This window comes from Pseudonaja textilis, chromosome 8, assembly GCF_049901715.1.
Source record: "Pseudonaja textilis isolate UNSWEBS1 chromosome 8, rPseTex1.2, whole genome shotgun sequence".
Lineage (NCBI taxonomy): Eukaryota > Metazoa > Chordata > Lepidosauria > Squamata > Elapidae > Pseudonaja > Pseudonaja textilis.
This window is the reverse complement of record NC_141997.1, coordinates 50,884,551-50,910,154: the sequence shown is the minus strand read 5'-3', so window position 1 is coordinate 50,910,154 and position 25,604 is coordinate 50,884,551. Positions and strand designations below refer to the sequence as shown.

Here is a 25,604-nt window from a genome sequence, read left to right as displayed (position 1 = left end):
AAGAGAAGAGAGAGAATTTTTTATTGGCCAACTGTGATTGGATGCACAAGAAATTTGTCTCCTGTGCACAAGCTCTCAGTATACTATAAATAACAACATGATAGGTCATAGATCATAAATCATAGTCACAATCATTAATCATAAGATCCAAACAAGTGATAAATCATAATCAATAGGAGAAGGCAGTAGGAAAGAAGAGAAAATGAGAAAAAAAAACAAGAAAGAAGAAGATGAGAAAGATGAAAAGAGAATAGCAATACAGCCCTACTACAAGGGAAAAAATCTTTATGCCTAAGGGGGAGATAATAGGTAGGAAAGTGGGAGTCGGCATTTAGAGGTGGGCTAAATTACTCCAACATAAATGGCCTTAAATTAACTAAGAGACCCAGGATAGCATCAAGACCGATTCATTTCCACTTCGGTTGATGTTGGCGTTCAGTAACATACGTGTAGACCGTAGAGGATAGATTGAGAAACCTTTTTGTTTTCGACAGGGACTCCGGTTTCTGGACTCTCCAGTTATATGTGTGGTTTTCCATTTTAGATCTTCCACCCCTTCAACCAGGGAGAGACCCCCGGGATGCAAAACTGTCTTTGTCGGGGGATTACCCGAAAACGCGACAGAGGAAATCATCCAGGAAGTCTTCGAGAAGTGTGGGGACATCACCGCCATTCGTAAAAGCAAGAAGAACTTTTGTCACATCCGTTTTTCAGAAGAATTCATGGTCGATAAAGCCATTTACCTTTCTGGTATTTATCTCCCCCTTCCATTCAGTCCTCCTCCTTGGCCTCTCGTGGGCGTTGTGTGTGGTATTCTCTTTTCTATGACCCATATATCGATACAGGGGCGGGCTTCAAAAAATTTAGCAACTGGTTCTCTGCCTTGTTGCTGAGTAGGCGTGGCCATGGTGGGCGTGGCCTATTTGGCCTCCTGCACCACGTGGAAGGAAGTGTTTTTGCCCCCCTGGGCTCCGGAGGCTTTCCTCGAGCCTCCAGGAGGGTGAAAATGGCCTCCCCAGGCTCTGGAGGCCGGAAACAGGCCCATTTCTGGCCCTCTGGAGCCTCCAGGAGGCCCATTTTTCACCTTGCCTGAGCTTCTGCACAGGCCCTGTGCTTACCTGGCATCCAAAATGGACCACATAGAGATGCCTGAAAGGGGAGGGGAGGGGAGGGGTGGGCAGGCCAGCCAGGGATGGGATTTACCGGTTCGCCAAACTGGTCATTAAAAATGAGAAAATTAGTTAGCAGTTCACCCAAACTGGGGCACACTAATAGCAGGCCACCCTTTTATTTTTCTTTCTTTCTTTCTTTCTTTCTTTCTTTCTTTCTTTCTTTCTTTCTTTCTTTCTTTCTTTCTTTCTTTCTTTCTTTCTATCTATCCATCTATCTATCTATCTATCTATCTATCTATCTATCTAGCAATCATCTATCAATCATCTATCCATCCATCCATCCATCAATCTCTATCTTTCATGTATCTATCTATCTATATCTATCATCTATCTGTCTGTCTATCTATCATCTATCAATCATCTATCCATCCATCTCCATCTTTCATCTATCTATCTATCTATCTATCTATCTATCTATCTATCTATCTATCTATCTATGTATCTTTCATCTATCAAACATCTATTCATCCATCCATCTATCAATCTCTATCTTTCATGTATCTATCTATCTATATCTATCATCTATCTATCTATCTTTCATCTATCAATCATCCATCCATCCATCAATCTCTATCTTTCATGTATCTATCTATATCTATCATCTATCTGTCTGTCTGTCTATCATCTATCAATCATCTATCCATCCATTTATCTCCATCTTTCATCTATCTATCTATCTATCTATCTATCTATCTATCTATCTATCTATCTATGTATCTTCATCTATCAAACATCTATTCATCCATCCATCTATCAATCTCTATCTTCATGTATCTATCTATCTATATCTATCATCTATCTATCTTTCATCTATCAATCATCCATCCATCCATCAATCTCTATCTTTCATGTATCTATCTTATCTATCATCTATCTGTCTGTCTGTCTATCATCTATCAATCATCTATCCATCCATTTATCTCCATCTTTCATCTATCTATCTATCTATCTATCTATCTATCTATCTATCTATCTATCTATCTATCTATCTATCTATCTATCATCTACCTTTCATCTATCAATCATCTATCCATCCATCCATCCATCCATCCATCTAAACAAGCTTTCTCTCTCGACCTTAGAGAAGGACTCGCCAGCTCCTAATCTCAATTCTTTCTTTGCATCCACCGATAGTTTTGCAGCATCTTCTATGCATTTTGCCCATTTTCGCATTTTGATGTAATATGTTGCTTCCTTTTTACTGTTGAGTAGAAATGTCCAATTCAGTAATTTGAAATACATGGGTAGTCCTTGACTTACACACTATTCATTTAGTGACCATTTAAAATAGAAAGGAAATATTGACTAAACACCTAAGGATATTTACCCATGTAGCAGGGCCGTATTCAAATTATCCTTCTCAGTTTCCTATGACTTTCTCCTCTTGGTATCTCATAATTATATCCCTTTTGTTCTTTGAGAGCCTCTGCACCAGAGATAAACACCTTGTGTGTCCAATCACACTTGGCCAATAAAGGATATTCTCTTCCATTTTATCTTCTAACAACAGGGGTGTCAAACAATGAAACTGAGTTTTGAGCAATGAAATTGACGGTCGCATCAGGACAGGGGTTGACCTTGGGGGTGGGGGATGGGCGGGCGTGACCGACTGGGTGGGTATAGCCAGCTTGACGCCATTCTCCAAACTGCAGGCATGTTTCTCCTTTGCTTTGAATGCACCGGACTGAAGCTACATTGGCCTGATCTTTCCTCTTCGCACTGGGTAGGCCAGGATACCCCTCTTCTAAGAGGCTAACACAGAAAATACGAAATTATATTTCTTCTCCATCCCAGTCTTCTTCTACCCAGTGGTGTCATGCTACCCGTTTGGATCGCTTCGGCCAAACCAGTGGTAAAAAAAGCCTCTGACAATCAGCTGAGAGTAGGAAAAAAAGCCTCCGACAGCTGAGAAGAGACAAGCTCAGAATCGGCCTTCCCTCTCGTCCCTGCGCTTTTCTCTTCACAGATCATCAGAGTTGGAAGGGGCCTGGTAGGTTATCTAGTCCAACCCCCTATCCAAGCCGGAGACCCTACACCATTTCTGACAAATGGCAGACCAATCTCTTCTTGAAAGTCTCAAGTGATGAAGCTCCCACAACTTCCAAAGGCAACTTCTATTCCATGGGTTGATTGTTTTCACTGTCAGGAAATTCCTCCTTATTTCCAGATCGAATCTCTCCTGGATCAGTTTCCATCCATTCTTGCTTGTCTGGCCTTCGGGTGCCTTGGAAAATAGCTTGACCCCCTCCATTCTGTGGCAGCCCCTCAAATATTGGAAGACCGCTATCCTGTCTCCCCTGGTCCTTCTCTTCCCTAGACTAGCCAGGCCCAGTTCCTGCAACCGTTTTTCATATATTTTAGTCTCCAGTCCCCTAATCATCCTGGTTGCTCTTCCTTGTACTTTTTCTAGAGTACAGGCATGTTTCTTCTTTTTTCAGTAATCTTCCCCCTGGAGTGAGGAGGGAATGGGTTTTTTTCAATATTCTTCCTCTGCCATGCCCACCAAGCCACGTCCACCAAGCCACGCCCACAGAACCGGTAGTAAAAACATTTGAATTCCACCACTGACTTCGACCATGCAAGGAAAGGAAAATGGCTTTAGGATCCTCCCAAGCTTGGATTTTGATGACATTTTATGTGAGGAATTGAAAGTCTGACTATCTTCTGAGTTTGGCAGAAGGGCTGCTGTCAACGGTGAAGCCGGGTTGTTTTAATTGCGCTGAATTATTGTGTTTCCGCGATGATCTTTATTACATTTTCAAACATAAAATGCTCCAAAATGGCAAAGAGAGAGGGTAATTTCCCAGGCTTATAATAGGCAAGAGACATTTAAAAGAAAAAGAACAAGAACAAGAAGAGAAGATATAATTTACTGCACTTACAGTTGTGGTGATACAGTCTGGGTGTCACTTGCGGATTACACCAAATGACAACACACCTGTCAGGATAGGTCAAACCAATCCTAAGAAGGTCACATTAGCGATAATCCTGCATACAGGTAGTCCTTGACTTACAAACACAATCGAGCCCAATATTTGGGTTGCTAAGCAAGGCAAATGTTAAACGAGCTTTGCTCCAATTTACGACCTTTTCTGCCACTACTGTTAAGCGATTCCTTGCAGTTGTTAAATTGGTAACCTGGTTGTTAAATGAATCTTGGACTGTGGTTTGTTGGACTGTAGCAAAAGGGGATCACGTGACCTCTAGGAACCGCAGTCCTTTTCTTCTCACCCCGCTCCCAAACACAACAAACCCTCTGATGCGAACTCAGAAGATTCCTTTATTGGGAGAGCTGGCAGCAAAAAGTCCCTGTCTCACAGCAGACTAACAAGTCCATCCAGCCAGAAGATAAATAATTGTCTGCCACACCTATTCAGCAGTGGGATTCCAATTTTTTTCCCCACTGGTTCTATGAGAAGGCGCTTTGCACGGGCCTTGCATGGGTGCCGGGCCAAACACGTGCTTCGGGCGGGTGCGCAGCAATCACAAAATGGCCTCTGTCAGCGCTGGTGAGGTGAGCTTTTTTTCGTTCAGCTGAGGCGTGGCAATCTACTATGCCATGTGAATCAGCTGAGGTAAAAAAAACACAAAGGAATATAGGACAGGATAGGGCAGGGACAGGTGGGCGAGGCCGGTCAGAGGTGGGATTTGCCGGTTCTCCAAAGCTACTCAAAATTTTCACAAGCGGTACGGCAGAACCAGTCCGAACCAGCTGAATACCCACCTCTGCACCTATTCATGCACATGCTCACCGAACCGGTGGTTCAATCGGTTGCAACCCACCACTGGTGATATGGTATATATGCCCAAAAGGTATGGAGCATGCAGCATGAGGTTGTGAGGCTGCTTTTGTTATTTTGACAAAAAAAAAATGGACAAAGCTGTGGATGCTTGTGTTTGGGTACAGTTAGAAGCTAATGGATTGCTTGCCTTACACATTATTCTGGCTAGCACAGAGCAGAATCCAGTTTATCTTTCCTTAAATTGAATATGTGCTTTAAGAACCATCATTTTGTGCTCACCTATGAAGATCAAAGATATGTCAACCAGTGGCCTTGCTAGAAAACGAGATCTCTTTCTTCCATTTGATCTTGTTAGATTTCAATTCTTTCTTTCTCTCTTTCTGTCTCTCTTGTCATCTCTCTCTTTCTCCCTCTCTCTCTTGCTTTCTCTCTTTCTCTCTCTTTCTCCCTCTCTCCATCTCTATCTCTCTCTCTCCATTCAAGATTAGACTTTTTAAAGGAAATGAATAAAAAAAGAATGAATAAATCTGGATGAACTATTTATAGGACATGGCTGGTTATGGAAATCTATTTTTTGCATGCGTCAAGATGCAAAATATGGTCTTGTTGCGTTTTCATTATAAAGTGACAGCCGAGAGGTATCAGATTTACCTTTTTCCAAATGTCCAGATTTCACAATTACCTTCACATTTTCTTAGCACGTCATCAAACTTTGCGAAGTTCAATCAAAGACACTGAAGTTGGTATTTTTCTTAAATAATCCTTGACTTCCAATCACAATTGAGCCCAAATCCCCATTGGTAAGCAAGACAATTGTTCAACCGAATCTTTGTCCCCATTTTATAACTTTTCTTTGCAGAGTTGTTAAGTGAATCCCTGCACCTGTTAAGTTAGTAACATGATTGTTAAGGGAATCTGATTTGGTTTATCAGAAGGTTGCAAAAGAATAGAATAGAATTCTTTATTGGCCGAGCGTGTTTGGACACACCAAAAATTTGTCTCTGGTGCAGAAGCTCTCAGTGTACATACAAGCAACTAAGCAATAAATCATGATCATAATCATGGTGTATAGCATAACCCAGGGATGCTGCAACAGTCCTAAACACATGCCAGTTGCCAAGCCTGCAAATTTTGATCATGTGACTACGGGGACGCTGTTGCGTTCCTAAGTGTGAAAGACAGTGGTAAGTTACTTTTTCAGTCTTTTCCTAATTTCAAATGTTCGCTAAGAAAATGGTTGCAAGTCGAGAACTATATTTTTAGAAGACAGGTCTGTGGACCCATGTCCAGTCACACTTCATTGAAACAGGTGGTGTACATCAGGGGGTGTCAAACTCAATTTCATTGAGGGCTGCATCAAGTTTGTGCTTGTGGGGCTGGAGTGGGGGGCATGGCTAGGAGTCGTGGTCAGCTCAACGTCACTCATTGGAGCTCTGTTTTTGTCTGGGACGGCCTCCTGCAGCCCTCTGCCAGTGAAAACAGAGCCCAGTAAGGTTATGTGGCCATCCTGAGCTCCGTTTTTACTGGCAGAGGGCTGCAGGAGGCCATCATGGTCAAAATCGGAGCCCAGGAGGGCTGTGTTTGTCTCTTCTGAACTTTGTTTTTACTGGCAGAAGCACCGTGGGCTGGTCCTTCACTGTTTCCAGGGCGGGCGAGATCCAAGTAACCTACAGGCCAGATCCAGTCTGTGGGCCTTGAGTTTGACACCCTTGGTGTACATCATCTATTCACCAACTTGATAACTTATGGAATAAGAAAGAAACAACCCCTGATTAGAGCAAAAACTTCACCGAAGCGGTCGTGTTTCTTGGTTTGTTGTTGTCAGGGTATCGCATGAGGTTAGGATCCAGCACCGATAAGAAGGACTCCGGCCGCCTTCACGTTGATTTTGCTCAGGCCCGAGATGATTTTTACGAATGGGAGTGTAAGCAGAGGATGTTGGCAAGAGAGGAACGCCACCGTCGCAAAATGGAAGAAGACCGGATACGTCCCCCTTCGCCTCCCGTCATAATGCATTATTCGGAACACGAGGCCTCTTTGCTGGCTGAAAAATTGAAAGGTAATGCAAGGTTTTGCGATTTCCTCAAATGTCAAAACATCGCTAACGCTGCAAGCTGGTTACCATGCCCGCTATATGAAAACATGCTCTCATCATCTTTAATGAAATGTGTCTCTTTCCTTCTGTTGTATGACAATAACCGCTGTTTGGGTACGATCTGGAAATACGCATCGTCTCTTTCTGAATTTCGACAGAATGTTTTGAAATATTCCGGTTATTTCCTTCTCCTTCAGTGTTATTGAAGTTTTGTGTTTTTTTTTTACACATCAGGGAGGTGTGAAATCCAATTTGCCACTTCGTGGGCGACACTCAGTGGAGAGGAGGTAACCCATCAAAACTTTCTGCCTCTTGTCACGATGCGTCCTTTCACAGATTTGTCACAGTCGAAGCCTGAGACGGAAGTGTTGCTTCAGACCACAAATAGTGTGCATTAGCCCCAGTGAGAGAGGGGCGTTTGTGTTTTCAGCAAACTGAGAAGTTTGGTGGGATCTTGTTTTGCCATCCCACGTGCGCCTTGACTCTGTCTGCAGCATCGTACGTGGTGCTTCCATTAACATCCCAAGTTGTAGCTTTTATACTGGCTGTTAAATAGAAATACAGTTGTAGGGATGGAAGGGACCTTGGAAGTCTTCTACCCTGTTTCCCCCCAAAATATGACCTACCCTGGAAGTAAGTCCTAGCTTGATTTTCACACATGCAGTCAATATAAGCCCTACCCACCCACCCACCCCCAAAATAAGCCCTAATTAAGACCCCCACTGACTCTAGAGTGCATGGGTAAAAATTAAGCTAGGGTGGGGATGGGTTGGTGGGTAGAGTTGCCCTACTACTTACCTTTAGACAGTGGTAGCCAGGCCTCACACACCCCGACACCTGCCTCGCCAGCCTATTTCTTCTGCAGCCGGCAAGGCTGGCAAGGCTTTCCTGAAGGCCTCTGGAGCTGACAACAAAGCTCTGGATCGATCCTGAGCTCTCTTATCGACTGCAGAGGCCTTCAGGAAAGCATTGTCGGTCACAGAAGAAGAAGTTCCTGAAGGCCTCTGACAGTTAAAAGGAGGCTGGGGGCCACACACACAAGTGAGGTTAGTCAGTGGATGACACCCCCCGAAAATAAGACCTGCTGCCTTTTTGGGGCGGGGGCAAAAAATATAAGACAGGGTCTTATTTTGGGGGGAAACATGGTAGTTCAGCCCCCTGTCCAAGGCAGGAGACCTTATGCAGGTAGCCCTGGATGTTCGACTTGTATCCAAGCTTTCTGTTTGTAAGCAAGACAGTTGAATGAGTTTTGTTCCATTTTATGACTTTTCCCCCCACCGTTGTTAAGTGAATCACTGCAGGGGTTAAGTGTAAGGGTAAGACGGTTGTTGAGTGAATCTGGCTTCCCCATTGACTTTGCGCGTCGGAAGGTCGCAAAAGGGGATCACGTAACCCTGGGACACTGCAAGCGTCGTAAATATGAGACCATTGCCAAGTGTCTGAATTTTGATCCTGTGAACATGGGCATGCTGGAAAAGTCAGAAGTGTGAAAAATGGCCATAAGTCACTTTTTTTTAGTGTCGTTGCAACTTCCAAAGGTCACTAAATTAATAGTTATAAGCCGAGGGCTATAATTACCATCCTAGACAAATGGCTGTCGAATCTCTTCTTGAAAGCTTCCAGTGATGGAGCAGTCCAACTTCTGAAGGCAACTGTGATGACCCAGAGTGTGACCCAAAAATAACGAAGTCACCAAAGTAGAATAAATTCCCTTTAATGACTCCAACTTGACTCCCAATGTCCAATTATCCTCGGCTGGTTATCAAACTCTTCAGAAAACAGTCTAAGAAGGGAAGAAATGCAGTCCGAACCCAAAGTAAAGATAATCAGAAATAAAAAACTAACCCAGACCACACTGAAGTCATTAACACGACAGGCCAGGATGGTAAATTGCAGACTTCCACAAGATAATGCAGCACCCACAGTTGGGAGGATGCCAAAACCCAGATAAGGCTTGACAGAGGTAATGCACACTTTGTTTCCAGCAAAGATCCTTGTGCAAATGCCCTTCTTATATCCTGTTCTCCCAGCTACAACTGATGAAAGAGATCAGGGCCTTTTTCTCTCCCGTAAACCATGTTGCTCCCTTCTCCATTCCTCCCTGTGTGCCCTAGGATGAAGAGGGGGTGGCCCTGGGTCTTCATCTGAAGGCCCAGCCGGACCATTTCCCCCGTTTCCTCCACAGCCCCTAGAGCCACACTCCTACTCCCTGTCAGCTACTCACTCTCCCCCTCAGAATCAGACTCCAACAAGGGCATGACACTAACTTCTGTTCCACTGGTTAATTCTTCTCACTGTCAGGAAAATTCCTTCTTACTTCCAGGTTGTATCTCCTCCCTCCAGGTTTAATTTTTAAAAAATAATTTTAATTTAACCTCCACTCGGAATTGTAATGGCTTAATATGACGTTTTACTGAAATACAGTAGGCTCGTTTCTCAGCACGCCGTTCAACAAAGTCAAAACGTTTTGTGTAATTAAGTGGATGTGATCCCTTTTTTTCCTAAAGAATGCTATGCCAATGCAACAGTCCCTGTTCATTTGTATTCCTAGTGACTTGATTCAAAAAATACATCAAGGAGTCTCGTTATGTAGGGGAGCCTCAGAACTTATCCAGTTTTATCCAGTTTCTTATGCAACGCCGTCTTGAAATTATGTGTTTTACATCCTTTGGAAGCAAACGATTTTTCTACTGATTGCATTTCATATTCCCCACCTGCTAGTCGTTGAAAGCAATTGGTTCTCATTCCCTGTTGATTGACAGAGGGAGGACGCAGGTTCAAAGACTTCGTCTGAGGGTTTTTTTTGGTGACTTTCAAGCTTCCTTCTTATGTCTGTAGAGTTTCTTAGTCATCCAGGTCATGGTTGTCCTAGAGGTGCTTTTTCCAAAAGGCAGCTGGACTTCTTTGTTGTTGTTTTTCCCTGAAGAGGTTCTGCTTCTCATCCCAGAAGCTTCTTCCATTCTGCCTGAAGAGTGGAGAATGGAAGGACTTTCACAGAGAGTCTTAATGACCAGATGACTGCGAGGAATATTCCTCGCAGTCATCTGGTCACTAGGACTCCCTCTGAGAGTCGTTGAGGCCACTTGGACAGATGAACAGATAAACCTCCAAGTGGCCTCAATGACTCTCAGAAAGAATACTAATGACCAGATGACTGACTGCAAGGAATATATAATTCTTCTCAATTTAGAACTTGTATTTTTTGTGTATACTAAATTATCCCCCCAAAGAAAGAACACATTGGATATTTAAATACATGGATCCGAGCCATCAGAGGCTGTATTAAATATGGAGGTTGATTATGTGAGAGTCAAGGAACATGAGCCCTGAGGAGAAATGTCCAAGTTTAAATCCAGGCCTTTAATTGCTACGGAAGTTGTTAATCTCTTTTGATCAAGACTCCATCAGCTGCTGTGGATTCCAAACTATTATTTCTCTGGTCAGGAGCCCCTTTTGTACTGTTCTCCTTCTTTGGAGTCTTTGTAGGTGGGGAGTTTGGGTTTCCAAAATTGAAAGCTTGAGCTTTCAGAAGTGTTATCTTATAGCAGGCACTGCAGTTCATGAACAGCAATAGCATTTAGCTCTTAGACTTATATACCACTTCACAGTGCTTTAGAGCTCTCTCTCAGCAGTGTACAGAGTCAGCCTCTTGTACCCAACAATCTGGGTCCTCATTTTACCCACCTCAGAAAGATGGAAGGCTGAGTCAACCTTGAGCTGGTCAGGACTGAACCCATGGCTGTGAGCTGAATTAGTTTTCAATACTGCATTCTAATCGCTGCACTATTAGATATAGAATAGGTGATGGTTGATAGATGATAGATGATAGATAGATAGATAGATAGATAGATAGATAGATAGATAGATAGATAGATAGATAGACAGATAGATAGAGATACATAGCTACATAGATAGATCCAGGGGTGGGATTCAAAATTTTTAACAACCTGTTCTGTGGGCGTGGCTTAGGTGGTGGGCATGACTTGGTGGTCATTTGACTGGGTGGACGTGGCTTGGTGGTCATGTTATTGGCAGGGTGTGGCCAACTGAATGTCACTCACATCGAGGCACGCATCTCCTCATCTGGCCTCTCATGACTGTGGGGATGCTGCCACAGTCGTAAGTGTGAAAAATGGTCATAAGTCACTTTTTTCAGTGCCATTGTAACTTTGAGTGGTCGCTCCACACAATCAAAGTACCAGCAAAGGAGGGGGGGGGAAAACTCCAGAGAAGTTCCTGAGACAGGAAGTCTAGTCCTGCCAAGAATGTAATAAGGATTAACAGAGAGGCAGTTTCTGTAAGCAACACCAGAATGTTTCCTTCCTGCCTTCCTTACAGGATTAGCCCAGTAATTTCTTCTAACAACCAGTTCTCCGAACTGCTTAGAATGTTAACAACCGGTTCTAGCGAACAGGTGCGAACAGGTAGAATCCCACCCCTGGATAGATCTAGATAGCAATAGCAATTAGATTTATATACCGCTTCATAGTGCCTTAGAGCCCTCTCTAAGTAGTTTACAGAGTCAACATCTTGCCCCCAACCATCTGGGTCCTCAGTTTACCGACCTCAGAAGGATGGAAGGCTGAGTCAACCTTGAGGCTGGTGAGAATCGAACTGATGGCAGTAAGCAGAGTCAGCCTGCAATACCGCAATCTAACCACTGTGCCACTATGGCTTCCGATGATTCAGAAGGACGTACGTTACGATTTTTCTGATATGTCAGGACAAGACAAGACATAGATGTAATTTTCCCTAATTATATTTGAGTAACTGACAAACTGGAAGCACAGCATTCATTCGGTGGAACGTTACAGAATAACAGATTAAGAGAACAGAATGCAGAATAACAGAGTTGCAAGGGAGCTTAGAGGTCTTCTAGTCCAACCCCCTGCTCAGGCAGGAGACCCCATACAATTTCAGACAAAGGGTTATCCAACGTCTTCTTAAAGCATCTCCCAGCGATGGATCACCCACAACTTCTGGACACAAGCCGTTCCACTGATGAATTTCTCTCACTGTCAGGACGTTTCTCCTTAATTCCAGGTTGAATCTCTCCTTGATGAGTTTCCACCTGTTGCTTCTTGTCCTGCCCTCTGGTGCTTTGGAGAAGAGCTTGTTCTCCATCCTCATTAAACTTCAGAAAGAAATGCTAAAGAGCTCCAACGTATGATGGAATTTAGAAGGACCACGATCCCCCCCCCCCAAAGTTATCTTCTGTAAACAGCAGTGAATTATATTTGTTTAACGGCCATTCCTCTTCCAAGTAATATTTTTGAACGATGTTGCCTTTCTCCAAAGGAGCAATGTCCTAAACCCAGGTATAAAATTGGATTTGGGGCTTTGCCTTCCCTGAAATAACTTCCACTTGTAAATATTCAACGTACTGTGGGACCTTCTGGAGAAATTGCAGGTTTTTATGAGAAATCCTCGGTTCTATTTTTGGCAAAAACAAATGCTTTTGACTTGTAAGCTACCAGACAGTTGATTCCTGGATTTAGTAAGCAAGGAGAGAAGATGAAATTAGAAATTTAAAAATAACCCACGGAGAGGGACAGTAAGTTTGGTAATAGAGTTTTGCTGTGAGTAATTTTTCTTTTAGCCCTTGTTAAAGTGTTAACAACTTACACCTCCTAATTATACAACCAATGAAATCTTTTTTTTTTCTCCTAAAGAACCATTAATTAACCATTAACAGGCTCATGATCCTTTGTAGCTTCTAAAAGTTGCCTTTAATTAAATGTGGACGAGGCGTTTTCATTCGGGAAATACTTCGCACTTCTAGGCAACGTCCCCCCCTTCAAAAATAACAAAACAACCTCTATCACACCCCAAATTATACTGTAATTACAAGGCTTGGTTTCCAAGGAGTTCCAAGGTAGTCAAGATGGGAAGGATAGGAGAAATTGGAAGAGAAGATCCCTTGGAGGCTGGAACGGTTCTGTAATAAACAGTCAATCAGAATAGAGCTGGAAGGGACCTTGGAGGTCTTCCAGTCCAGCCCCCTGCTCAAGCAAGAGATCCTACACCATTTCAGACAAGTGTCCAGTCTCTTCTTAAAAACCTCCAGTGATGGATCTCCCACAACTTCTGGTAGCAAGCAGTTCCACTGGTCAATTGTCCTCACTGTTAGGAAATTTCTCCTTCATTCCAGGTTGTTTCTGTCCTTGATTATTTCCCATCTGTTGCTTTTTGTCCTGCCTTCTGGTGCACTGGAGAATATATATAATAGCAGTATTCCTCATATATTCCAGTATTCATCCTATATTCCACTCATGCATCATCACAAAATCTCCAGAACCATAAAGCCTACAAACTTGACATGTTAAGTATGTTCCTCTTGGCTTCTAAGAAAGGATTTTTCGAATATATATATATATCATTTTGCCTGAACGGATTGTAAAAACTAGTAGATGGATTGTAAAAATTTATCGTGGCCGGTTCCATTTCTACCTGAAAATGATCAAAGATTTCCTGATTGCAACGAAATCCTGTTGTAAACGAGGGTTTCGTTAGAGCTGTCGGTAGAATCTCAGAAATTTACATCTCCAGTTGAGTAATCAAGGTGAAAAGTGCCTTCTGATAATTTTATTTCTTGCCTCGGCGGCTGTGATTTACTTAATTTGCTGGAGCAACGGAGGGAAATCAAAAACAGCCTTTTTGGAGACACCCCCTTTCCATCTGGGTGTTCATAAAAACACGTTGGTTGAAGGAGCCCAGCTTTCTTCGCACAGAACCTCATGGAACAAACCTTCGTAAATATCTCCGTTTACTTTCTCCTTGTCCTAAGCTCAGCCATGAATCATCACCAAAAAAAAAAAAAAAAGGATTCTGAGATCTAGAGGTTGATTACCTTATTCTTTCCAACGTTTTGCAACCGTTTCACCCTTTCATAGGATAAGTGCATCGTATTGATGAAGTATGCAAATTTCTCAAAAAAAGAGGGGGGAAGAGGGGGGGTTCATATTCTAAGAGGCTTCTAAATGTGAATTAATGCTTGATCTGGCACAGGGGGGAGGAGGTCCTTGGTGGCCTCTGAGCTTGGTTGTTTTCTTGCAGATAGTTCATTACCCAAACTAGGTAGCATCATCTAGTACTAATTATGTTACCTTGTTTGGGTAATGAAATATCTGCAAGAAAACAAGACCCCACAGTCCTCCTCCTCCTCCTCCTCCTCCTCCTCACTGCATACCTCATTCCCTTTTAGCACTGATGATGTTCCCTAGTTGGGTAATGAAACATCTGCAGGAAAACCATCAAGCTCAGAGAGTATCAAGGACCCCACAGTCCTCCTATTTTCCTCCTCCTCCTCCTCCTCCTCCTCCTCCTCCTCCCTCCTCCTCCTCCTCCTCCTCCTCCTCCTCCTCCTCCTCCTCCTCCTCCTCCTCCTCCTCACTGCATACCCCATTCCCTTTTAGCACTGATGATGTTCCCTAGTTGGGTAATGAAACCTCTGCAGGAAAACCACCAAGCTCAGAGAGTATCAAGGACCCCACAGTCATCGTCTTCCTGCTCCTCCTCCTCCTCTTCCTCCTCCTCTCCACAATACCTTCTCCCTTCTAGCACTGATGACGAGCAGTGACAGTTACTTAGTTGGGTAATGAAATATCTGCAAGAAAACAAGGCCCCACAGTTCTCCTCCTCCTTCTCTTTCCTCCTCCTCTTCCTCCTCCTCCTCTCCTCCTCTCCACAAACAACACTCCCTTTAGCACCTACGATGTTGCCTAGTTTGGGTAACGAAACGTCCGCAAGAAAACCACCAAGCTCAGAGAGCACCAGGACCTCTCATTTCAACCCAGATCTAGAAATATTCTCTAAGCTCAGCCACTAGAAAGACTGAGATATCTGAAGAACTGAAGTCAAAAGGGAGTAAGAACCTTACAAAGATGAGACAGATGTTGATCTGTAGTCTGTTGCCTAAACCCCTGGTAAGGATGACGCACCTTTGAGTGCTTTTCCCTTGAAGACAGTTCACTCCTCATCTAAGAAGCTTCTTTAGTTGAGTCAGGTCAACCTCTCTTTAATGGTCTATCCTCAAACATAAGCCAGAGTTACATTTCTGAATCAGCCCTACCGATTGATTCAGAGATGTAACTTTGGCTTACGTTTGAGGATAAATCATTTAAAGGAGAGACAACAATTCTATTCTCACATCTCCTCTTTCTTTTTCTGTGGAAGTCAGGAAGTTTCATACGCCAACACAACCTGCCTTCTGCTTCACACAGATTTCACCGCGGCATGACAAATGACGGAAACCTCTCATCTGGAATCACTCGTCTTTGCAGGGCGGGGTGGGAGTGTTGTAAAACAGTTGTACGTTCAAGGATCCTGTTGGAAAGATTTACATGTGGATCTGCAGACGCTTCGTTGTCCTTTCACCCTCGTTGGGTGGAATCTTAAAAGATACTTTGCGCTTAATTATTCCCACGGTGAACCTACTTCACATCGCGAAGACAGCATACGGGATGAATGAAAATCCAAGTCACAACATTTACAGCACTCCTGATAATCATTGCTTTAGAGAGCAATTTATAAAGGGTTATATGAGATGCCCGAAGCCCGATGTCAAGTTTTCCAAGTGATGAAATCCATTTAAAAAGAAAAGGACAAAGTCCGTCTTCCAAAATGATTTCTTTTATTTAGGAAAGCATCAAATTGGCAAAGCCTGTTGTAATTCTGGATCTGATACAACTCAGAATTACACCACATAACATTGGAAGTTAGAAACAACCTATAAAAGTCACATTCTCCAATCGAAGTAAATCAACGTTGCCTGATGTCATCGATCTCCACCTCCAGGTCTCAGCAGGGTCAGCTTTTATTCCCACGGGAAGAAGAACCACCTAGCCTAAACAACTCTCTCTATCTCCACTCCTCTCCCCTTAGGAATGTGGCAAGCCCGAAACCCTCCCCCGCCAATAACCAGCAAAGGGAAAGAAAGAAAAGGAATATATAATAAGGCTAAATAAAATGGCTCCATATATGTCCATTTGGGGCTTGAAACCTAGTCTAAGATAACGTCATAAATAGTCTTCATGGGACAATTGGTAAGCGCTGAAATCTATTTGTCGCCCAACGAACGTGTGATGGTAATGTTGGCTTTTCTTGAATGGGTTCGTTCCAGATGACAGCAAGTTCTCCGAGGCCATAGTGGTGTTACTTACCTGGATCGAACGAGGGGAGGTGAACCGGCGAACGTCTAACCAGTTCTACTCAATGGTGCAATCAGCCAACAGCCACGTCCGCCGGCTCATGAACGAAAAAGCCACCCACGAACAAGAGATGGACCAAGCCAAGGACAACTTTAAGAATGCTTTGATGGGCATCCTCACTCAATGTAAGTAAACCCAGTTAGCCCTGTAAGGTTTTTTTTTTTGTTGTGGTGGTGGTGGTAGCGGTTGTTGTGTTAGTAGTTTGAATGGTGATAGGCTTGTAGTCACGTGGGTAAGTAGTTGCGGTCTACTCATTGTCTATGGTTTCATGTCTCGTGGGCATGGCTGTGAAGAACAAGGAGCAGGCCTTCCCAATTCCAAGGTGAGCAGTTACTACTGTTTGTTAGTTGGGCTGAACACAACAGAAGAATGGAGAGAAGTGGTGGGAGCGTAGAGGTTGTCCTTGACTTAAAACCACAATAGAGCCCCAATATTTTTTGGTGGCTAAGCTGTCAAGTGAGTTTCGCCTCATTTTACCATCTTCCTTATCACAGTGGTTAAGTGAATCTCACTTAGTGACACCGTTGTTAAGTGAAACCTGGCTTCCCTGTTGACTCGGCTTCTCGGAAGGTCGCAAAAGGGGATCAGGCGACGCCAGGACGTCATAAATACGAGTCAATTGCCAAGCTTGTGAGTTTTGACTATGTGGCCACGGGGGATGCTGCAACGGTCAAACCCAGTCATGTCCCTTTTTCGGTGCCATTGTATTTTCAAACGGTCACTAAATGAATATTATAAGTCCGAGCATTACCTGTATTACCACTATCTGCTGATATGAATTAGAGCATTTATGTTTACATAGAGAGGCAAAGAGATTAAAAATTGGGACAGGAATTTCTGCCCTGATAGAAACACTAATAGCTGCTCAGCTATCAGTCAGGGACAAGAAACAAGATCTTCAGGTGTTACAGGGAACTTGATGACCCCATAAATCTACTTTCAAAGGAGAAATGATATATCGCAGGTCATGAAGATGATAAGAATAATTTTTTTTTTTTAAAAAATCAAACTGCCAGAGTGGCTGCACAAATTTATGGCTCGGACAAATATATAAATTTGGAAGTCACCTTTAAAAAAAAATGATCTTGTACAGTTAAGGAAAAAGAAATGAAGAAAAATGCATGAAAGTATTGGATCTAACTCCAGAGGCTATATTTAATTATGTCATCCTCTTTTAATGATCCCATAATCCCTTGCGGGGTGGAGTCTGGGCAACTGAATGAAGCTGAGTGTTTACTGGCCGGATGCCTTCCCTGTCACCAATGTGGAGTTTTGTTCAGCAGATATATTCATCTATCTATCTATCTATCTATCTATCTATCTATCTATCTATCTATCTGTCTATTTTTTTAATGACTCCATAATCCCTTGTGGGGTGGAGTCTGGGCAACTGATTGGAGCTAGTAGAGTGTTTTACTGGCCGGATGCCCTTCCTGTCACCAAGGCAGAGTTTTGTTCAGCAGATACTGTAAATTCTCAGAGTGCCCAGAGAAAGAGATACCTGCCTCTACCTGGGATCAAACTCACAGCCTCCTGATTGTGAGGCAGGAGCTCCACCTCTAGTGCACCATACCACTCCCTGTATTTGACTATATATGAGGCGAAAAAAGAAGTAATTTGGGCAAAATTTGAAAATTTGAGACATCTTCTGAACCTAAAGGGTAGAAAATTCAGGTAGATGAACTGCTATAGATTCTTACATACTGCCTACATAACAGAGTTAGAAGGGACCTTGGAGGTCTTCTAGTCTAACCCCCTGCTCGAGCAGGAAACCCTATATCTTTCGTGACAAATCGTTGTCCAATCTCTTCTTTAAAAATCCCAGTGACGGAGCAGCCACAACTTCTGGTGGCAAGCAGTTCCACTGGTTAATCGTCCTCGCGGTTAGGAAGTTTGTCTTTCATTCCATGTTGCTTCTCTCCTTCATTCGTTTCTATCTGTTGCTTCTTGTCCTGCCTTTAGGTACATGATATGTACGGTAGCTATCCAACTGCACGAGTTTAGATAGAATGGTTGCTATCAAAACACCATATTTATTCTCAGCACAGTAAAGACATAAAGATGGTACCTTTTATCATATGTGGTGGTTATGCCCCGAGACCAGGAAATATGAGGTTAAAATATTGGGTTAAAAAAATTCAAGAGATCACCAAACACCAAACGGAACACAAACCGGAATTTGTTCTATTAGGAATAATCCCAGGCCAATACCCTAAAAAGATTAAGTATATTATACACCATATTTTGACAGCATCCAGAATAGCTTTTACACAATTGTAGAAAGGAGCTAATGTCCCTTCAGAGGATCTAGTCATACAAAAAATACTGGAATGCACTGAAATGGATAACCTTATGTTAGAAATGAAAGATAAAGAGGATTCCGGTTATTACGCAATATGGGATAAATGGTATGAGTGGTTAAAAAAATAGATATAAAGATTAGGAAGGATGGATGATTGCAAATAGAACAAGAGACCTTAAGAGATTATTAACATAGATGTGTATATAATAAAGGTATTTGCACCAAGACAAGTGTTCAGTCACACTTGGCCAATACAAAGAATTCTAATTCTAATTCTAAGTTATATGTATTTGTCAATGCTAAAACGTTGCTACGAATATAAATAAGATTTGTATTTTTGAAAACTGCGATAAAAACAATAATAAAAATTCCTACTGTCCACTCAAGAGAAAACGATGGACAACCTTCTAATGTTCTGTTTTAGAGAGCTAGCAGAGGGACCTGGTAGGGCCACTACCAGATTAAGTAGCCTTGAGAAAGATCAAAACCTATCTAACATGTAAGGTAAAAATGTGAGGAACATGTTTGTAGCAGTAAGAAAGAGACGTCACTAAACGAGTCTCCAAAGAATAAAACTCATCATCAGAAGGAAGAGAACCAAGGCTATAAACAATATTCCAGTAGAAGAGAATATATTTAGCTTTGGAGTTCAATTGTGGGGTCTCTGGTGCTCTCTGAACCGGGTTGTTTTCTTGCAGGCGTTTCATGACCCAACTAGGTAACATCATCAGTATGTCTGCAAGAAAGCAACCAAGCTCAGAGAACACCAAGGACTTAAACTATATTCTCACGTAGTGTTCTTTTAAGAGAAAGTTCAACTTTAACTGCTCGGTGTGTGATGTATCTTCTGCAGTTAATTCTCTCCGTCATAAGTTTGAGAACCAGTCATAAGTCACATTTATTTCCAGGGACGTTGTAACTTTGAGAGGTCACTAAAATGTTCATAAGTGAAGGATGGCTTGTAATACTGATGCTCATCCTCCTTTTCTATCAGTAGCTCTTCCTACTCACAGTCTCTCCCGTCGCTGCACATCGACTCTTCTGGTAGACAGAGGTAGCTCTGTGTTACTGAAGTGTAAATACTCCTTGAACTTATGACCACCGTTGAGCCCCAAATTTATGTTGCTAAGTGAGGCCAGGGTGAAGTGAGTTTTGACCCATTTTAGGACCTTCCTGTTCTGACCTAGGCTTCCCCCCAAAAGCACTAAGCAGAATTTTTGTCCCGTCAAAACCCCATTTATTAAATGAAGGTGAATTTCTTGCATTCACCTTCAACCAAAGGCCTGGCAAACAGTCTTTCAAGGGTGTAATGAGGAGCACAGACCTTACCTCACCTGGAGAACTGCCAAGTATATTTTCAAACACAGTGCTGACAAGGAAGGACTCAGCACAGAGTTTCTGAGATGCACAGACAGATCTTCCCACTCCTGCGACGAACGAATGAACGAATTGTTTCCTGCAAAAGCCCCCTCCCTTTTTGCTCCTCTTTTAATCCCTATGAGAGGGGCCATTCACTGTCCATCTGAGCCTTTACTCCTGAGTTGACCCTTGTTCCTTAACTGTTCCCTTCTCCTGGCAGCTCTGCGCATGCACACACTGAGAACAGGCTCCAGCTGTTCTTCTTCCCCACTGATCTCCGATTCTGAAGGCAGCTCATGACTGCCAGCCTGCCCTGGTCCCATCTCTGCCTCTGATGCAGAGCCCTCGTCCGAGCCTTCCTCAGCCTCCAGGACTGGCCCAGTTTCCTCCCCAACCTCCTCACTGTCCCACTCTGCAGCCAGCTCCGCTAGCCACCGGCAAGCCACAACACCTCCTTGACACGGTTGTTAAGGGAGTCACTGCAGTTTTTAAGTAAATCCCACAGTTGTTAAACAAATCTTGGCTTTCCCCCTTGGCTTCGCTTGTCGGAAGCTCTCAAAAGGGGATTGTGTGATCCCTGGGCCACTGCAACCGTCATAAGTACATGCCAGTTGCCAAGTGTCCGAATTTTGATCACATGATGATAGGGACCTTGCAAATGTCATAAGTGTGAAAAACGGTCATAAAAGTCCCTTTTTCCAGCACTGTTCTAACTTCAGTCACTAAACAAACTGCTGCAAGTCGAGGAGTAATTGTAGATGGTTTGGTGTCAGCGTGTGATTGAAGGGGAAATCATTGTGATAAACAGAGAGGCAAAAGTCAAGAATGATATGTAAATTGCTGGGTTCTTTCTCCCCCACAAATCTATTAATTTTCCAAAGTGGATTCCAGTCCAGAGAGAGGAATCTGGTGCGAAATTTTGGCAGGAATTGCATCCCATTGATTTTTCTGCAAATGTACACACTTAGCAGATGAGTTCTTTCCAATATTGAAAAGCTGGCATGTGTTTCTTTGGTGAAATCCTAATCAGCTCTATTGCTTTAATGGCCCTTCTTTAGAAAAACCATAATTGGAATCACGGCCCTCCTGAATTTCTTTTTATCTTCTTAAAATAAAATAAAACCACAGTGACCATTTACAACACATTCTTCCAGTCAAGACAAAAGAAAAATGAAAAGCTAGCGTTCCTTTTTATTATTATTATTTTTTCAGCTGACGCGGGACATAGTTTCTGAAAACATATGAGGGGTGATTATTGGGCTGATGTTTTATTCATGCGCAGTCTAATGTGCAAACATTTCATATGCCATGATTAAATGTAAAATATTGAATGGTTCTCAGCGACAGAACGTACACAAGTACATAAACGAAAGAACCAGATGTACAACAATCATTTCTGGGGGAAACATTTCATGTCAGCGATCTCAAAAATTGTGCGTTTTGGAAATTAATCACCCACACATTGCATATAATATTTCACCTCTGATGTTGATTAAGTATTACCGCGGTTTGCAGGTAGAAAGGCCAAGGTTTTTTTTTTTAAATGCGATTCAAGCCGTTCACAATTCTTTTGGAAATCAGCGTGTCAGGTTTTGTTTCGAATCAGCAGTTTTGAAAGTTGGCAACTTCGTATAAAACTGAACTCTTTTTTTTTGCTTTTGAGAAAGAAGCAAAGTGAGGACATAGAAATAAAACCTTTCATCATCACCATCATAATTTCCTCTTATCTTTAGTATGTCGATGATAATCTTAATTAGGTGTACAAGTTTTCATAAATGGCCCTATTATGTCCAGGTCTTGAATGGCAAAATATTCAACTCATTCTGAATTTAGTGTTGATTCCAGGCTGGCTTAATGACCGTTTTATAGTTATGACAAATCAGTTTCCATCCATTGCTTCTTGTCCTGCCTTCAGGGGCTTTCGAAAATAGGTCATCCCCCTCATCTTTGTCACAGCCCCTCAAATATAGGAAGACTGCTATCATGTCATCCATCCTTAGTCCTTATTTTCACTAGCCTAAGGGAAAGGTAAACGTTCCCTTCGCACATACGTGCTTGTCATTTCCTGCTCTAGCGGGTGGTGCTCATCTCCGTTACAAAGCCAAAGAAGAGCCAACGCTGTCCGAAGACGTCTCCGTGGTTGTGTGGCTGGCATGACTAAATGCCAAAGGCACATGGAACGCTGTTACCTTCCCACCAAAGGGGTCCCTATTTTTCTACTTGCATTTTTACCTGCTTTCGAACTGCTACGTTGGCAGAAGCTGGGACAAGTAACGGGAGCTCACTCCGTGACGTGGCGCTAGGGATTCGAACCGCCGAACTGCCGACCTTTCTGACTGACAAGCTCACTGTCTTAGACACTGAGCCACTGCGTCCCTTTCTTCACTAGACTAGACATACCCACTTCCTGCAACCGTTCTTCATATATTTTTTGTCTCTGGTCCCCTAATCATCTTGGTTGCTCTTCTCTGTCCTCTTTCTAGAGTCTCAACGCCTTTTTTCTGTATTGTGGCAACCAAAACTAAATGCAATATTCAAATATGGCCTTACCCAAGTGGTGCTAACTGTTCTAGAATTCCCAGGTGTCATATGAAGGTACCAGGGTTACCTGGGCCAGTTTAGGATTAAACCTGGAATGCTGTAAAAATTAGCACCTGGATATAAGCGGCTACCTGGGTGTTTATTATAGAACATAGAATAATGCGGTTGGGAGTGTTAGCCAAACCTAAAATATCCCTTAATTTTCTGAATACCCTCTTTTTATTGCCCAAATAAGGCTTCTGAATTATTAACATCAATCCTCAGAATACATGTTTGCGCAGATTTTCTGACGGGATCTGAGACAGGTGGAAATTCAAGCACTCTCTAGGTATAAAAGAGGCATTTTAGCAATTGAATTGTTTCCTTTCCAAGAAAGGCAAACAATGAGAGCAAGCTGTATCCACTGATAAGAGCATTTGTGCAAACAGAGTGGCTAAATACATCTCTCTCTCTCTTTTTTTTCTACCAGAGAAGAGACTTTTGTGGGTGAATGGGGCTTCCAAGCTTACATTTTCATTTTTTTTAAAAAAAAATGTAGTTCTCGTGATGATAGGCCGTCTTGTATTGCGGCGTGGCCTCTGTAAAATATCACAAGTGGGAGATGCTGTTGTGTATTTGTTTGTGAGACATATTGTGTATTCTGTCTTTCCTTTAGGAGTTCAGGAAATCCCCAGGACTTCGCTTCTCAGCTGTCAACGGCAGGGAAATTGCTCAATAAATGGCTAAGCCTTACAAAATTCCCGTTTTCAAACTAGGAAAGATTCCGTAGCTTTTCAGCTGAGTTTCTTATGGGGCTGAGTGACAAGCCTTGGTGATCTTCAGACAGTCTCCTAGAATATATCAAGTTTGTTGTGATTTGGCTTCATGCTTCTTCCAAAACACGTCTTCTTGAAAACCTCCAGTGATGGAGGTTTCACAACTTCTGGAGGCAAATTGTTCTACTGATGAATTTTTCTCACTGTCAGGAAATTCCTCTTTAGTTCTAGGTTGCTTCTCTCCTTGATTAGTTTCCATCCGTTGCTTCTTGTTTGACTTCAGGTGCTTTGGAGGATAGCTTGATTCCCTCTTCTTTGGGGCAGCCCCTGAGATATTGGAAGACTGCTATCATGTCCCCCCTATTCCTTCTCTTCATTAGACTAGACATACCCAACTCCAGCAACTGTTCTCTATATGTTTTAGCCTCCAGTCCCCTAATCATCTGTGTTGCTCTTCTCTGCATTCTTTCTAGAGTCTCGACATCTTTTTAAAATTGTGGCAACCAAAACTGAACGCTCTTATTCCAAGTTCTTCCTGATCTGTTGCTAAATGTTTGGCTTGGTTTTATCTGCTGATGTCCATTCCCATCCTTGCTTGTTTATTTATTTTATTTTATTTGGTTTGTCAATTGCACGTTGGTGCACTTATGCACGCCCCCTACAGACCTCTTAGGAAAGGGTTGAGGTCAACAGTAGAAAGTCTAAGGTTAAAGTTTTGGGCGTTTGGGGAAGAAACCACAGAGTCAGGTAGAGTATTCCAGACATTGACCTCACTCTGTTGCTGAAGTCGTATTTCCTGCAATCAAGTTTGGTGTGATTAACCTTGAGTTTGTATCTATTGTTTGCTCTTGTATTGTTATGGTGGAAGCTGAAGTATTCATTGACAGGTAGGACATTGCAATGTATGATTTTTATATACTATACTTAGATCGGACCGAAGGCGGCATAGTTCTAGGTTTTCTAGGTCTAGAATTTCAAGTCTGGTGGCATAAGGTATTCTGCAATGAGTAGAGGAGTGGAGAACTCTTCTTGGGAAATATTTCTGGACTTTCTCAATTGTGTTAATGTCAGATACGTAATGTGGGTTCCAGACTGATGAGCTGTATTCAAGTATTGGTCTAGCAAATGTTTGTGTGCTCTAGTTAGTAGTGTGATATTACCAGAGAAGAAGCTACGTAGGATTAGGTTAACAACTCTTAATGCCTTTTTTGGCTATGTAGTTACAGTGGGCTCTAGCACTTAGATCATTAGAGATGAGTACTCCAAGGTCCTTTACAAAGCTTGGATCATCAACAAGGTCTTGACTATTCAGCTTGTATTTTATTTTCTGATATTTTTTTTGCCAATATGTAAGACAGAGCATTTATTTGTTGAGATTTGAAGTTGCCATTTGTTTGATTATTCTGATACATAGTCAAGGTCTTTTTGAAGAGTAGCAGTATTGTCTGTGGTATTGAGTAGCTTTACATCGTCAGCAAAGAGAACGCAGTTGCTCTTAATATGATCACAGAGGTCATTTATGTAGAATATGAAGAGAGTTGGTCCTAAAACACTGCCTTGGGGGACACCACTGTTGACAGGTACAGAATTTGATAGGACGCTCCCATTTTTGACCATTTGTTGTCTGTTTGACAGGAATGCTTCTACCCAGTTATGCAGGTGTCCAGAGATGCCATAAGATTTTAGTTTTAGGAGTAGTTTGTTGTGTACCACTGAATCTAATGCTTTACAGAAGTCTATGTAGATTGCGTCTATTGCTTTGCCCTGATTGAGTTGTGTAGTCCATATGTTTTTGCAGTGTAAGAGTTGTAGATTGCAGGATAGGTTTTTTCTGAAACCAAATTGTTTATTAGAGAGTAGGTTGTCTGTCTCCTAAGTGGAGGGAAATGGATTGGTTAATAATTGATTCCATGACTTTACAGGTGACACAGCATAGGGAGATCGGTCTGTAATTTTCAACTAGGCTGGGGTCTCCCTTTTTGAAGATGGGGATGACCGTGGCTTGTGACCATAGGTTAGGCAAGGAGCTGGTCCTGAAAGATTTTTCAAAGATTATGCTTAGAGGTTCTGCTATGGCAGTGGATAGCTTTTTTAAGAAGTAGGCACATATTACATCCGGTCCAATAGATAGAGATGGTTTTAGATTGCGTAGTGCTTTTTCAACATTGTCTACTATAAAATCGATATGTGTTAGATCATTAGATATGTATTAGATATGTAGTTGTCTGTGGTTCGACTAGGAAATACTGGGCATGAACCATTGCTGTTTACAAATACTGAGCTAAAGAATGTGTTAAAGAGGTTGGCTTTAATAGTGTCATCATTGCAGTCTTTACCATTAGGTCCTTTCAGGGGTGGGATGGACCTTGAGTCTTTTAGTTTGTTGTTTACAAAATTGTAGAAAGCGCGGGTGAAACTGGTGCGTAGA

General features: G+C 42.5%; 1 protein-coding gene across 1 annotated transcript in view; it reads left to right on the top strand.

The window, feature by feature from the left end:
• Positions 1-25,604, top strand: part of ENOX1 (ecto-NOX disulfide-thiol exchanger 1) — a 449,429-nt gene that overhangs the window by 317,031 nt on the left and 106,794 nt on the right. Inside the window, exons 7-9 of the mRNA XM_087938075.1 lie at positions 554-750; positions 6,741-6,974; positions 16,132-16,344. Of these exons, the coding sequence (XP_087794201.1) occupies positions 554-750; positions 6,741-6,974; positions 16,132-16,344 (644 nt within the window). The remainder of the gene's footprint in view (positions 1-553; positions 751-6,740; positions 6,975-16,131; positions 16,345-25,604) is intronic.